The 15933-nt window shown below is 36.3% G+C and overlaps 2 protein-coding genes and 1 long non-coding RNA gene across 6 annotated transcripts; 2 read left to right on the forward strand and 1 right to left on the reverse strand.

Moving 5' to 3' along the window:
• Positions 1–380: 380 nt before the first annotated feature.
• LOC122397179 (dolichyl-diphosphooligosaccharide--protein glycosyltransferase subunit STT3A) lies at positions 381–4957 on the reverse strand. 2 transcript variants are annotated; one of them, XM_043396147.1, is made up of 12 exons: positions 4873–4957; positions 3806–3964; positions 3561–3728; positions 3282–3442; positions 2810–3199; positions 2583–2736; positions 2264–2502; positions 2024–2188; positions 1764–1952; positions 1297–1516; positions 1002–1190; positions 383–906 (listed from the first exon to the last, which is right to left on the reverse strand). In XM_043396147.1, exons 2-12 carry the CDS (start codon positions 3900–3902, stop codon positions 761–763), a joined length of 2118 nt encoding a protein of 705 aa, XP_043252082.1. In that variant the 5' UTR covers positions 3903–3964; positions 4873–4957; the 3' UTR covers positions 383–760. The 2 variants fall into 2 exon arrangements, with proteins under 2 accessions (XP_043252083.1, XP_043252082.1); XM_043396148.1 differs by lacking the exon at positions 4873–4957 and having other exon boundaries at positions 381–906; positions 3806–3902.
• A 566-nt stretch (positions 4958–5523) lies between these two features.
• Positions 5524–7486, forward strand: LOC122397351. 2 transcript variants are annotated; one of them, XR_006259103.1, is made up of 4 exons: positions 5524–5630; positions 5741–5818; positions 6650–6763; positions 6851–7486. It is a non-coding gene; the product is annotated as an uncharacterized LOC122397351 (long non-coding RNA). The 2 variants fall into 2 exon arrangements; XR_006259102.1 differs by lacking the exon at positions 5524–5630 and having other exon boundaries at positions 5687–5818.
• Positions 7487–8997: 1511 nt separating this feature from the next.
• On the forward strand, positions 8998–15805 carry LOC122397260 (nuclear pore complex protein Nup205). 2 transcript variants are annotated; one of them, XM_043396321.1, is made up of 7 exons: positions 8998–9121; positions 9335–9498; positions 9592–10008; positions 10087–10378; positions 10455–11174; positions 11260–15201; positions 15439–15805. In XM_043396321.1, exons 1-7 carry the CDS (start codon positions 9112–9114, stop codon positions 15657–15659), a joined length of 5766 nt encoding a protein of 1921 aa, XP_043252256.1. In that variant the 5' UTR covers positions 8998–9111; the 3' UTR covers positions 15660–15805. The 2 variants fall into 2 exon arrangements, with proteins under 2 accessions (XP_043252256.1, XP_043252257.1); XM_043396322.1 differs by lacking the exons at positions 8998–9121; positions 9335–9498 and having other exon boundaries at positions 9893–10008; positions 15469–15805.
• Positions 15806–15933: the final 128 nt, after the last annotated feature.

The following is a 15933-nucleotide window of genomic DNA, read 5'->3' on the forward strand; positions in this document are numbered from 1 at the left end:
TAGTGAAACGATACATACGAGTCCTAATACATGACTGCGTGTGTATATGCTTATACCACGAATAATCTGAATATAATCGGTAATCATTTTATGCACTGTAGTGTTTTTAAAAATAACTGACCACCTTTTAAAATCAAATTTGTTTCCTAGCTAAACAATTACTGTCTTACTATAAATTAAATCTTTATACGTTTAATTGCCAAAACGTAAGAAAAATAAGTAAAAAATATTCTGTATACATTATGAAATTAAAAAAAAAAGTACTTCTGTGTGTATATATTATACGTATATAAATTTGTATAGGAAGCAATTATGATCGTGATCACTAAGTATCAACCTTTCAACACAGAGACTGTTTATTAATATTATTTTTAAAATAAATGCTTTGTTTAAAAATATTCAGTATAAAAAAAGCTATACTTTAATATTCTTTAAGTTAGAAGTTAACGGTATATTATTAGGGACAATATTAAAATAAATATGCCGTTTGATTTTATCGATCAATATACAGACTGCTTCTAGAACTGAATCATCGTATAATATCGATAATTACGTTTACTAAAATGAATGTATATGAGGTTCGAGTATGTCTTTTATAATAGTTTCAATTATGCGCTCGATGTTCATGGAAATATGTAATTCTGTATTTAGTGCCACATTGATATCTCATAAACAATTATAAAACTTATAAGTGAGCAAAATTATGAAATAGTTTACAAAGTTTTGATAGCACTACTTTCTTGTTATTAGTCTACGCTTCTCAAATTCCTCTATTCCTTAGATCTTTCACCTTGTAAATTCGTACTAGCCAATGTTCCGTGGTGTAAGCTTCTTCCAACATGTCCAGCTCAAAATCTTTATTACCAATTTCCATATTTCTAACTCTGTCGTGGCCGGAAGGTTTGCCTATTTGATTAGTAAATTAGAAACATTTACATACCCTTTAAATTTTAAAATCATATCCAGTGTTTAATAATGTGCCAAATAATTGAAACACTCACCACCTTCGGTATAAATTTGACCGAATTTATAGTAACACATCTTGTACATAAGACAGTTGAGCAAAATTGGAGAACCTTCTTTGTCGACCCTAAACTCCCCTGCAGAGTTATAATAATCCCATTCCGTTATAGATTTGCCTTTTTCGGTGCTTCCGCCGATGCGCACCATCCATAGGAACTTGTTTATGTCTGAAATTGTGACAAATCGAAATTTTATATAATTAAAATCTCCGTTTCTATTTGGTTTGTCTATTTTCACATTTAGTTCGAATGAAATTCTTTTCGCTGTGTATACCATCAGACGAATAGCCCGTAAGTCCTCCAAAAATTACAAGAACGTAATTTACGTCTAGTTCTTTCATTATTTCGTATGCTTTTTCCTCCGAACTCGCCATTGCTTGACCGACTCTTGATATGTGAGTATTGTTCCACGTATTATTGTCTACTAAAATTGTACGATTTGCCATTGCCGTAATTTGGTATCCATAATCCCACCAAGACATTACCTTGGCATTCTGCGTTTATAAAAATTAATTTTTTTAAGCAGTACAAACTACTCAAAATCATAGTCATTTAACTACTATATTCGGAAACAAAATACTTTATCAATAAGTGAAAATATCTCAGGTTCATTTAATGTACAGAATTATTTCCGAAGAAGGCGGGCGATAATAAATCGCAGACTGTTTAACACGAGATATTTTTACTGTATACTTTCATTTCATTAAGCTTATTGAAGTAATCAAAGTATAATAAAATTACTTCTGGTGTATTCATGCGTAGCCAATAATATGCTTCTCTAAAGTCATCGAAAATCATTCGGCCACCGTCCGGAGAACGAGCAGATAATACGATACTGGGTGAACTATAGGCTTCTGCTGTAACCCACGAACAATGAATGGTATACGAAAAGAATAGAATGCACATCACTGTTATGAAAAGTGTAGCAATCTGAAAATGAACATTCACTTTACAATAAATTGTTTCTTATACTTTACTAATGTAACGTTTAATATAGTTACCTCGCTTCTGAGTACATAATTACTTTCAAATTTTTTTGATTTCTTATCACTAACTTTTACACTTTCTATTTGTTTCATGTACGTAAGAAGCAAAGACGAGGCCCCGATGCCACCCAGAATACACATTACAGGAGCAAGAACTAACATTAGACGAACCATTACGCCCTGCATATTTGAAAAATACAATTAATTACATGCGAGTGTACGCATAAAGAAAATTTCTAATTAAGTTATACTCACGGCAAAATACAAACTCGTAACTCCGTATAAAATAAGGAAAATATTAGAGTCCGTTAATTTTGAGAAACAAAAGTACAATCCAGAAGGAAACAGAAACACTAGTATTTGTAGATCGAAATAAAAGGAGCTCCACGACGTTGGCTGATGTTCCGAGACGGAAGCAATTATTGGTATATGATTTTTTGCATAAGATGGATCCAAAAGTGAATAGAAACGTCCAGTCCACGGTGATATTTTTCCTTAAAGAGATTATAAAATGTTCAAACGTTAACGTTCGTTATGTCGTTAAGAAAATGAATTAATATCATTATGTACTTACCTGTAATGGTTAAAATAATCCCTAAAATAAACGAAGTACTAACTACTGAAACAACAAGACCACGAAATAGTACTTCAAAGTCATCCTGCGATACTTTACTGCGCAAGTAATCAACTAGGGCATGTATCTGACAGAGTCCAAACACTCCTAATGCCTGTAAGGATTAAACGTTGCACTTGCAGAACTGTTTTGGCAGAGAAATGAACGTAATTATGATTTTTACTCACAAGAATGTGTTCCGAACTTTGAACAGGTTGGAAACCCACGAACGATATTTGCATAGATAAAATTGTTCCTAAACAGTATAAAATACTGTACGCTGTGTATATCCTGTGAGAAAATCTGCCAGTAACCATTAGGGTTAACACGTGTAATGGAATTAGATTAATTAAAAACACGTAGCCACCCCAAGAGGAGACCATGTAAAAATATGCAAGTGCAGCACAAGTTGCCCAACAAATTGCTCCTGTTTTCACTGCTTTGATCCACATGTAATATGTAAATAGCATACAAAATATAGCTATGCCCTCATTATCATATGATCCTGCTACAGATCGTGATATATAACCAGGAACAATTGCTATCATTGCTGCAGCAAACAATCCCGATGCAGGATCCTGAAAATAAACAGAATAACGTAATACTTTCGATTCATTGCAATATTACACAAACCTAAATATCTGGTACAAACATTTTTACCTTTAACTCTTTCGTGAGTAAATAAGTAATGAGCGTTGTTAAACTAGAAAATAACGGAGCAAGGAAGACACAAATAGTACGTATATCTAATGTAATATTTAGTAACCATGAAAGACGATATAATGCTGCTGATGTTATCATTAATCCTGGATATATTGTTCCTGCAAAACAATAAGATTACGTTTATGTTACTTATGCTTATTGCAAGGAAGTAATATGTAGAATATGAATTAATTAGTGTAATCCTAAGTCTTTTGGAATTCAGTAACAGAAACATACCTCCGATTATCCTACCGAGAGGATACCAGACGCGATCGTCGAACCAGTTGTGAAAACTATAAAATCCATTTTCGGCTAAATACTTTGTTGTGCGATAGTTGAAATATGGATCGAATTCGTGAATAACATTCTCGAACCTTAGGACCGAGAACAATCTAGTTGCAAATGCTAAAATCATGAGCAAAAACATAGAAAATGTTAGAAAAGTTTTTATTGTTGCTTTTATACAGATCTAGAAAACTTACATAAAATTGCTGCAAGGGACAGCACAGTTAACTTCAAAAGCGTTTCCTGCTTTTGCGCAGACATTCGCAAACCTCTTGTTTTCATCAATGTACCCATATTGATCAAGCTATGAGATAAGACTATGAATTATTCAAGCACCTCCTTTTTCTTCAACTTATCTACGTAAAGAGAAAACAAAACATATATTATTTACATTTATAGAAGAGGTGTCGAGAACTCTTAATAGTTAGTCTTCAGTTACACACATGATTTATGCAGGTTTAGAATACGCGTATGTATTCACACATATAAGTTTTATTTTTTCAACTAATGGCATTTAAATCTATTGGATTTTAAACAGTCTCTCTAAAAGTAACCAGTTGTATTAAATAAAATACAAAAATGACTATAACAGGGGAACAAGATCAAATAGGATATATTTCTATGAACTTTTCCATCCTCTTTGAGTCTCAATATCTTATATCTCTCGTTTATAGCAACTCGCATTAATTTTTATATACCATGCTACATTATCGCCTTGTAGATAAACTTAATACAAGCATAAAGACTAGTAACACAATAGATATTCGGATGCTCAAGTACAAGATAGATAAATAAAAATATGGTAGTTTCAAATAATAATACGAGTCACTGACTATTATAAAAACTACAATTGTATTGCATGCGGAAAGCAAATAAATGTTTAGAAATGCGCGTTCAATACAGTTTAATACAATTTTAACAAACAAATGTAACATAAGGTAACAAAAAACTCGTGGCGTTTGTCATTTAGTATTAGGTTATGATTCTTTGCAAAAGTAAACAGAAAAACTCTAAAAATATTGAACATTAATAGATGAAAAAATTAATTAGCACGACAAACACGTTATTTTATTTCAACGGAATAGCTACATGCTCGATATACGAAATATGAGGATTTAAATAATGCGGACTACCAGCCAACTGACCACGTACACAAAATTACCGGCCGGCGACATATGTGTATTTTGAATCACATGTTTTTACGTTCCGCATTGTACACTTATGTAGTTTTGTGAATATTACGTAGACCGTGATGTAAACTTACGAATTTACGAATTTTACAACAATACAAGAAAAGCAATAAAATAACAGTGTCATTTAAATTATTACTATCTCGAACACATCGCGACTCCAAAGAAAAATAAACCATAGGCTAAATCTATTGCTAGTTACGCTACCTTATGCTGAAATAAACTTGTAATAGAGTTAAGTTACAGCCGACTCCAGTACTAGCCATGCTGAACAAGAAACAATAAAACCGCGAGAGTCTGATTTTGCAGTTGATAGAAAAAGTACGCAGCATTTGTGAGTCTCTGTCTATTTAGTGCAACGTTAGGCTCTCGTAGCTTTACTGCCTCTCGCTCAACATGGGCCATGTTACATGGCTTGTACGAGAATCGGCTGTTGGTAAATAAATGATTAAATACTCATATAAAAGCATTAGTATAACAAACAGAATCTTGAAGACATTTAAAGAAACGAGAATTTGTTATAATTCTTAGCGTGAAATGTGTAATATTAATTGTAACTATTAAAAGTCACGTGGTGTTTGTTCATAGAGATTTTTTCTGGACATACGAATATATATAATCTATGGCGGTATAGGTACGTCACAGCCGACTCTAACTAGCCGTGCTATGGAACGTGGCAACACCGCTCATGTGCGGATCGGGAGTCCTATTTTCAATAGTGGAGTTTTATGTTCAGGATTATAATTAACGTTATTTTGCGATATAAAATTATACTAATATACAGTATTTTTTATTAATTATGTATAAGGAATATATGAATATCATAACTATAGTAAGTAGAAGTAATACAGAAGTATATTAATATTTATAAATGCGGTATATATTTTGTGGACTGTCGGAATAGTTTGGTGTTGTGATGCATTATATTTGAAATATTTACAGAGATTTCAAGAAAATAGAAGTGTGAAAAAAGTTAAAACCATCTTTGAACCAAACTGAAGGATTTAAAAATTGATAAAGGTATGTATAAGTTAATAGAGACCTGAAATAGGCAAAATTATTGGTACGAAGCCAAACAGGTTAAGTGCCCGTGGAAAAGAGGTTAGCATAATTAGCTATTGAAAGGAACAATTATGGAGTTAATTATAAAATCGTGTTAGAGGACAGTATGATAATTGTGAAAAATTTCCTCACCACCCTAGGGGTATTTACCATGGCGCGTTACCTTTTTTTTTTATTATAATGGGTGGTTCGCCAATAGCCATATCATCCCATTTTCTAAAATAAAATTAATATTTTTAAATGGAACATAACAAAAACATAACTTTTGTATTCTTAAAGAAATAAAGTATTACATTTTGAAATAATAATAAATAATTTTGAATAATATTAATAACAAAACATATCAAAACATACTTTGAAATTCTCTTGAAATACAACTAATAAAACTTTGAATCTTGTGAAATAGTATTCATAATAAAAATATACTAAGCAAGTAAATAAAACTCTATTAATGTATTAAAACATATTAAAAGGAATAAGTTAAATATATATAAAAATTAATGTTTTAAGAAAGATGAAATTAAAAAAAATCATTGAAAATCTAGTTCCTATTAAAAGTTTTTAATTTACGATTTTTAGAAGTGATGTCTGTACGTGTTTCCAACTGACTATTATTTACAGTTTTCACATAATCGTTTAATAAAATATTTGAAAAAATTTATAATAATTTAAACGAAATACTTTGGTAAGCTCGACCACAAACGCATGTATCTGAAAATGCTAAATAATGTATGTCTGATTGAATGCTAATATATGTTAATTTACATAAAATATGTTTATGATTTCCAGATTGCAAAAATTGAGATTCTAAATTGCCATCATTTATTATGGCTTCCATTATTGCATACATATGAATAAATGAGGCTATCGCTTCTTCAGTGGGGACAGAAAGGCCCCCTCTTTGTAAGTGATCAAAATATATATTGCCTACAGTTTTAACTTTATCCTCCACAACTAATAAACGACATATATTGCAATTTAATTTTTTAGCAACAGAATGGGACCCATAACCAGAAATATAAATTTTAATGGAATCATCTACAACACAATCGGACAAGTATTCGGTATCGAAGATTCCTGAGAAACAAGTCACATCAGTGGGAAGATCATGAAGATCGTTATTATTGTCATCACAAATTCGAAATTTATTTTTGATTTCAGTAAGAGAAAACGAATTTGCCGATTTTGTAAATATATGTTTTAATCTAATTTTTTTTTCTGCATGAATTATTTCGTTATATGACACATGATAATTACAACCAGATAAAAGTCTATAATTTCCAAATCGTTTTTCTAATTTTTCGGTTGTAAAATGGAGGGTACTACATTCCTTATAAGCCTTGGACATCTCAACAAAACATTCTCCAGTACACCATTGGGCGATAGAATACCGTGGTACCTTTCAATATCAGTTTCTGCAAAATGCAAACTACAGACGGCAGAATATTTTGATGGTGTCCAATTCTTACGAGGAATAGCAACCCTCCATTTCTCCCGCAATTCCTCATCTTTGGGGAATAAAAATATAGAATTGTAATTATTATCTTTTAAGGTACTATCATAATTTCCCTTGCAATTGGGAACACAGCAACGCCGTGGCATTATTAATGAATATGTGAAATTTATAAAAAAAATGTATATAAAACAAAATGTCCAAAAATGCTATAGATTATATTAAATAAGTGTGTTACACACCAAAATCAGGATCTGTAGAGTTAATATAAATAAATGAAACACCTGGATTATTGCTCCGTTGCTCACATTTAATGGACTTCAGTACATTAATATTTGAAACATTTGAAAGATAGGCGGGAGACCGGAAGGCCGGTGGGTAGTGGGAGGCTGGGAGGCTGTTACGGTAGGTTGGGCTAGGTATATCGAAGCCGGACTCCCGCGGTGTTGCCATTTTACCTTCAGCACGGCTAGTACTACTAGAGTCGGCTGTGGGTACGTGCATGTCTCTCTCTACTGTTGCGCGTCCGGCGGCGTATTTCCGAAACTTCGTAGGGAATTCGGTGGGGAACGCTGCCCGTGGAGTGCTAAGGCACTCTGCTCCTTGGACGCGGGAGTTTCAAACGGAGATCGCTAGATAAGGAAAATAATAAATGGATACAACGATTTGAACACACGTAAATAGAACTTTAATTAACTCAATAAAGGAATATAAAACAAAACAACCAAGATTTCGCAGGAATTATTATAACCCGTTCGTACACTTCCGCTCTCTTAATTCAAAATGCTTCTCTCTTTAATCAACTCAATTAACTAACTCAAATGATACAAGTACGATCTCGTTTAAGTTACAATGCTACGTCCGTTCACTTTCGATCTCCGGATTCAAGTGTCGCTCTGCCGGCCGGTCGAGGCCCAGCCCACACGTAGGCCCCTTCCGATCGTCTTTTCTTTTATTCGGGCCGGGCGCAAAACTCTCGCACGCGCGTTCCTCGGCACACCCCCGATCCCTCGAGAACGGTCCATTGCGGCACGTGGCCGTTATCGGCTTTTGCACGCAGCCCGTTTCCGGCAATCGATAGCGCACGGCCCAAGTCCTGGAATTACACCCCTAGGAGAAGGGATCAAAGGGGAGTTCACGACTATCCAAACATCCGTCAGCCAATAAATTATTGGCTAATCTATGACCCGAAGTGAAGTCATTAAAAGAATCTCTAACTACTTTTAAACCGTAGAATTGGCGCGGACTCCACTTTGTTTTCCCTTCCTATTACATTCGTGTAATCTGATTTAAACCTCGCGCCCCCCAGAGCTTCTGCTACACGGCGCCAGGCGGCGACCGCAACACTACACAAATCTGGGAATATTTCTGCCCTCTTGCACAATTTTTCAAAATAAAAACACTCGTACACAGTCGACTCTAGTTAGTACGAGCCATGTTGAGCAAAAGGCAGTAAGCTATGGGAGTCCGATTTTGCACTGGATAGACAGAGAGTACAAATATTGCGTACTCTTTCTATTAAGTGTAAAACCAGACTCTCGTCGTTTCTTTGCGTCCCATTAGCATGGCTAGTATTGTAATCGGTCGTGACTGGTATAGAAAGTGAATTTACAATGCAGTATCGGGTAACGTTATCCAATAGTCTATGACTATCTATAAATCCGTTATTCCCGCCAGTATGGTGAGGACCGGTATTTGTATTATGTTGTACAAAATTTCTTTCTTGCCATTTTATATAAGTACAGCGTTTAGCGTCGACAGATTTGTGTTTTCGTAACGTTCTACTTGTCACAAAAACATGTCCGAAGGTAGTTTTCAATTTCTACGAATACTTATATTAGGAATGTTACATGAATAATATAACCTCCAATGTGCGAAATATTATGATACGTTTATATTGTATTTACTTTGTCAGTGTGCTTAGTACTGTATTATAACATTACAGTAAAAGTATTGGTTTTAATATAATTGCATATCGTGTTACCAAAAGGTTGTGTAAATTTTTTATGTATGCACTTTAGAAAAGACAACAACGGAGGACATGTGGACTCCATACAAGGAATTACAGAGTCTCGTCGAACGGAATATTACATCTGCTCCTACCACTCATGATTTCCAATATCATGAATTCACAGAAGCATTACGAAGTCACAAACAAAATTTTCTTACCCTTCTAAAACATCCTGTAAGTGATTATATGATATTAAGTAGTTGGTATTATATTCAACGATAAATGTAAATACCAATGATATATGTTTTAAGATGTATTTTATCGCAGCCTTCAAATGTAAACAGCAGAGAAGAAATAAAAAAGGGAGTAACAGATGGTATTACACTTCCTGGTTTGGGACACCAATCATTATCAAAAGAATTAGTTGACGAAACTCTGATTATATCAGATATGTATAATCTTAACGAATTCATGGCTTTGGATCTTCTCTGTATGGCACAGTTACAAATGCCACATCATCCCGGTTTACCTCGAGGTTTAACAGCTATTTTATTATATTATGATGGGAAGAAAGCACTTACATCGACCTTAAGAATGCTTGTACAAGCTAGAATGGGACATAGCTGGAAAATTGATGCCCCTATTGCTCTAATAAGACACATTACAGAATATACAAATAAGTTGCAAGAAGATAATTTGTTAGATAGAATTTTAGTTTTGTTGGAACAAATGGATCCTGTAAAGGTATAGTTAAATATCTATTGTAACAATTCTAGAAATTGTTTATTTCTTAATTTTAAACTAATATTCGTGTTTTAATAGGAACAAGACCTGCTAGAAAAAAATCGGGCATTGGGTGGACCAAAACATCGTTACATGGTCATGAAACTTTTTAACGATTCTAGACAAGATTTGGCAGATATTTTATATTTGTGGTCTGCCCAATCCTCGCTACCAAATACAGTCTTGTTTCATTTATTATTCGTATTACAAACGAAGCGAATAGAATATGAAGCGTGCGAAGGAGGACTGGATAAAGTTACCCTTGCTCTTATAATGAGCATGTTAAATACAATTAATTTTAATGCATTACATAATCGTGAGAATGGCGAAGGTATAACACATATTTTAACCAATTGTAATTATTTTTTTTTTACAATTTATTGTACCGTTTGTAACATCTGTTTTAGAGTTAATAAATTCTATGCCACTGATCACGGAAAGCGACGTGCACGAAGAATTACATCAAAAATTAATATCGGCTAACATAAATTGGGAGTGCGCTGGATTGCGTGGACTTATACAGTTTGCTTTTGCAGTTGCTCTGCCAACGATTAAAGCAGCAATTAACGCGCAGCCCACGAATAAGACCAACGACGATGTGAGACTGCTAGATGCAGCTTTGTCGAATAAATGTTTTCACTTTATGGCAGAAGTATTGTTCAAGAACAGAAGCATATATCACGAAGAATTTTATATTCGTTACTTTCATTCTCTCATTTCTGACTTCATATTATTAATGCCGTTGAAACTAAAAAATCTACGAAGTCGAGCAGACGAGTCCATGCGTTTGATACAAGCGTATCAGCAGGAGGGTATCGAACCACCTTTAAATTTAGATAATCACTTCGAATACTTGATGTTGACGATAGCGGAGCTTTATAAAGAGGATCCTTTAAAATTGGATTTAGTCATGGACTATTGGTGCTATCATTCGGACTCCGCACATGCACCCGCTCCTGCCTTTACGAATCGTTTGCCATCTAGACAAGTTGCTCTGTTTAAATTTGTACGTCTCGATGATGAAATATTACCAGCAGGGTTGTTCGTACCATATCTCAAAATGATAGCATCTCTTGCTTCTTCTCCACAAGCAGCGAGACAAGCATTCAATTTTCTTAAACCAAACGGTAATCATTTGTATTTCTATAATATCATTTATTTTATCAGATTGTATTCTTTTTTTAAATACGTGTAAACGAATTTCGTTTATAGGTACTTCCGGATCGACAACTATTTCCTGGGACCACTTCTTCGGTTCTTTGACTCGATATTACATGAATCTTAGGAAAGAACTGCCTCCTAGTCAGGATACTGTTTACCGTCAAAGAGGTCACCTAAAAGGTATCACGCCGGACGAAGTTAAAGGACTCGAAGTTGTATTTTTAGTCGTTCAAGTAATCGCGAAGAACGATGAAATGTCAAGAATAGCAATATGCGATCATCCAGGATGGAAAATTTTGCCGTCTTTGATCGGTTTGGTAAGTTGCGGAATATCGATTCCGTTAAAAGCTGTTTTAATACGAACTCTTGCTGCGTTAGCAAGATCGCCTGAAAGTTCGTCCACTGTGTGGCAAAGTTTAGAGGCTGCACAGATACTATCCACTATACCAACCATAAGCAGCTATCAGCCAAGAGGAGTTCAAACCGAATTAGAGGAGATCGAGTCGAAGAAAGATGAATATCCGCTGACGCGAGCTATGCTAGAACTTCTAGATGTGCTTACAGACTTTCCTATTCCACGATTACTAGGAATGGGTCAGCGTAATCCTGGTTTCGATCCATATTTGCATTTCATTATCAACACCGTATTTTTGAAGTTTCATACGCGATCGTATAAAAATCCAGCAGAAAAGTGGGAGGTTGCCGAAGCATGCTTAAAAATATTTTCGAAACTTATCAAACAATATGAACCCGCCGTGGAAGATTTCACCGGATGTAAAATGGAGCTTCAAAGCGGAGAAACTATGCTAGTTAATTCCGCGCCTGGATACCATATAATGACCCAGTTACATTCCAAGTCGGAGCTTCTCCATGTCATATTGTACGTTCTTGATAAGGGTTGTTCCAACTTCGATACGTACGAATCTTTCGCTGGCAAAAAGAATCTCGAGAACGCCACTCTTTATTGTTTGGAAATATTGGAAAGGGAATTGAAGACGCAGCACAATTATATGTCGCAGCTGGCTTCCGCGAAGTCGATACACAAAATTCTAACCGGATTGTCGAGATTGCTTCTGGAAGTGGATCCTCAGTCGAAGAAGCCCGATTACATGATAAACGTTGCTAAATATGTTTCCTACAGTTCGTGGCTGCCGCAGCACGCATTCCACGCCGTCGGTGTCATCAGTGAAGTGGCCAACGAACCAGGAGCAGACTCTGAATTGCTTTCAACGTTCACGGCCACTCCTACCTTGACCACAAATATCAGACACGGTTTCGTGGAATGTCTAGACACGGACATTACCCTCGACGAAGACGTCGAATCGTCCGAAAAGCAATATACTGGCAATTGCAAGGAACGAATTTTGCTTCTTATGATGCAAAGCATCACGCGACCCACGCCGAATCTTTCTCACTATCTTCTGGGATTCAAAATAAATAAAAATATTCAGAAGACTATACTGCTGCAGCCCGGCTTCTTTGGATTCCCGCGAACGTGCTTGCACTCGATATTAGGAATTTTGGAACAATCTCTGGAACGTGGTCGTGACAAAATAACGGAAGCTTGCTACTGTTTCCTTCATACGTTAGCAGCGAACAATAAGGCGTCGGTTCCAGTCTTTAGATTTTTACGGAGCAACGCCAATCAAGATTTCGTTCAGAGACACCTTCTGAAATTGCCGTTCGAGGGTCAGAACACAGCGACGGAGCTCGGTTGCATGTCATGGTTGTTGAAAATAGCCGCGATCGAACTGCAAGTGATCAGCGGACGATTTCAGAGTTCTCTGGTCGAGAGGCTGATTGGAAAGTTCGACCAAGAACAAGGACAGACCGTGCCTTTGCAGAAGCTTCTGATGGATCTTCTGCATTACATCGATTTTCAACTTCAGCTGGAACCACCGTTGTCGTTAGATTTCTTCGATCCGTCGCAGATCGAGATGGTTTTAGGACGCTGTAGCATTCCGGTCACGTTGGTAGGAAGTCCTCGGCTCATTGACATCAGGAAACTGCATTCTCTTATCACCGAGGAGTTGGCCGTCACGCAGAGCAGCGCGACCGTGACTCAACGTAATCTTATGCAGCAGGAAGTGCAGAAAATTTTAATGCACGCATTGAAAAGGAACCAAACGAAATCGTTATCGTACGCCATGGTGAAGTTTGTCGAAGGTTGGTGTCAGACGACAGAGATATTCTTTTGCATCGCTACCAACCAGGTACTGCCCACGCCTCAAAAACAAAATCTACTGTTGAATTTGTCCCACGACCTGTTGCAGAAAATGACGTCTTGCGAGGCTTTGAACGAGATCAAAACCTTGGTGTCTGGCACCGTATTGATGCTGTTAGTGAATCTGCGAAACAGCTTCATCGCGCAAACGGACGGCGAATCGTTCCCGTCGTCGCCCTCGAACACAACAATGATGAAAATCATTCTGAGTCACATTTTGCAATGGATCTTGAACGCGGGCGCCTCGTCGCAGAAAGTCATTACCCATTTGTACGCGGCTTTGTTAAATTTCCTCTGCGTGGTCGGTTTGCAGAAGTCGGAAAGCGCGAACTTTATAGACTTCATGTACGTTAGCCAGCTGGACAGCACCGTGAACAGAATCATGCCCGTTCAAGAACGTTCGCATCGATATGCAACGATACAAGTTATAAACAGTTTCGGGAATAAGTTGATGGACATTTTGTGCCAAGATTGCTCGGGCGGCCATGACGTCTGCAAAATGCTGGCGTTGTCGTGTTTGGATAAAATCTTAGAATTGGATTACGACAACGCTTGGATAATCTACTTGGCCAGCAGGGGATACTTGAAACATATGATAGACAGTCTGTTGGAATCCGACAGCATGTTACGGTCCATGTTACAACCAGAGCCACAGACATTAAGGCCGTTGTACTTGTACGAGGCGAAAATGGCAACCTTTTGTAGAATAGCTTCCATGAGGCTCGGGGCTGAAAGTCTGTTAGAGAATAAGATCTTGTCGTTTCTATCGAGCATGGTCGTTTTTGATCACCATCCCGATGTTCATATGGGATTCGAAGGCGGTGACTACTCGTTTATACCCTCTATTGGTCAACGCTATCAACAAATCTTCCTACCAACTTTGTATCTTTGCGACGCCTTGCTTACCACTCTGGGAACGGAGAATCAATCGTGTGCCATACAAATTTGCGGGTTTCTACAAAGTCACAGGGACACGATTGAGATGATCTTGCGAAACGCCTCCTCGAAGACGAACACACTTTTCCTGAAAGAGGTTGCGTGTCTCACTGGTGTAATATCCAGATCTGCGAATATCGATATTTATAAATTGGTGGACGAAGAGTTGGAGAAATCGGATTACGACAACTGTAAATTAGAAAATTCCACTGGAATAAGAGAGCTTCGTGCGCACCTCTATCGATTGCAGAGACTGATGCTGTCGCTATTGGGTAAATTTAAGTTGCAACCAGCTCCGGTTCGCTTGAGCCACGAGCAAACGGACGCAAACCAACAACACATCTCTTCGGTGCAGATAGTCGCGAATGTTATGTTGTACACGCGTAATCAGATGCAACACAGCAGAATGGATCAAATGATATGGAATGTGCTGTTCGAGCCACACTTGACGACCCCGAAACTGGTAGGAAGGGAGGACAGGATGAATGATTCGACCGGTGGAATACACTTGGGAACAATTGCTGACCAACTTGTATCCGTGACGAAGTTATTGCACACCGAATTGCCACATATCGACACTCTGATAAAGAAGGTGGCCATTATAGGAGAAATGAGTACGACGGAATTGAAAGAGTACTTGTCCGAGGAAGAGGCGGAACTTGTTGTTCAGAAGCAACGAATTATAGTCGAGCAACGATTGAGTTGCTGGGTAAAAGAGAAACGACAAAACATTAAATATTGTTCTCTGATAATAGAACATGCTTTGTACATTCTTTGGAGTCACTGCGACTTTTACATACCGCAAGAAACACAACGGCATAGCCAAATGCAAGGTAATATACCTTTTTCGTTTTTATACAATTGATCAAAAATAATATACAGTCCTGAAAGTCTTGATATACCGCGCAGAAAAAGATTTAATTGTAGATTATTTTTAAAAAATGTCTAAACTATATGTCAGCAAGTACAATCAAGAAATTAATTTCCGTACATGTTTAGTTCAATTAGTTGTACTTATAATACTTATAATCGATAACGGTATTTAACTTTAAATTGTATATCGCAGTGAGATTTTATTTATTTTTTAATGTCTTCAACAGGTATAGACGAAGTATCGTGGAAAGTGTCATCGGAAACGAGAATGGAATTGAAACAAGGCCTCGTTTCTATATTTACAGATAGTTTTATTACACAATTATTAGACATGCACAATGAATACGCAACAGTGGATCATAGCTTTATCGAAGTTCTGGTTAGAAAAATTAAAAGACTACAACAGTTTATATTATGAGGCTATTATTCAAATGTTTGTATAAGAACATATTTTTTTACATGTCCGTCTACATTTATGACAGACTTCCGAAAATTCCACAAACAGTATTTATTATAAAAATTAACCTGGACTGATAGAACTATATAATTATCGAATATAATTTTGCAGTTATTCAGTCTTGTATATGTACAAGGTAATTCGGTCGAAAAAAATTATACAATTTTGTAGTATTTTGTTGAGCGTAATATGTACAAATATTCTTCCATAATAATGTTCTGTTATTATATTACTT

Source organism: Colletes gigas, unplaced genomic scaffold (genome assembly GCF_013123115.1).
Source record: "Colletes gigas isolate AHSC1104 unplaced genomic scaffold, ASM1312311v1 Colletes_gigas_Sc00009, whole genome shotgun sequence".
Lineage (NCBI taxonomy): Eukaryota > Metazoa > Arthropoda > Insecta > Hymenoptera > Colletidae > Colletes > Colletes gigas.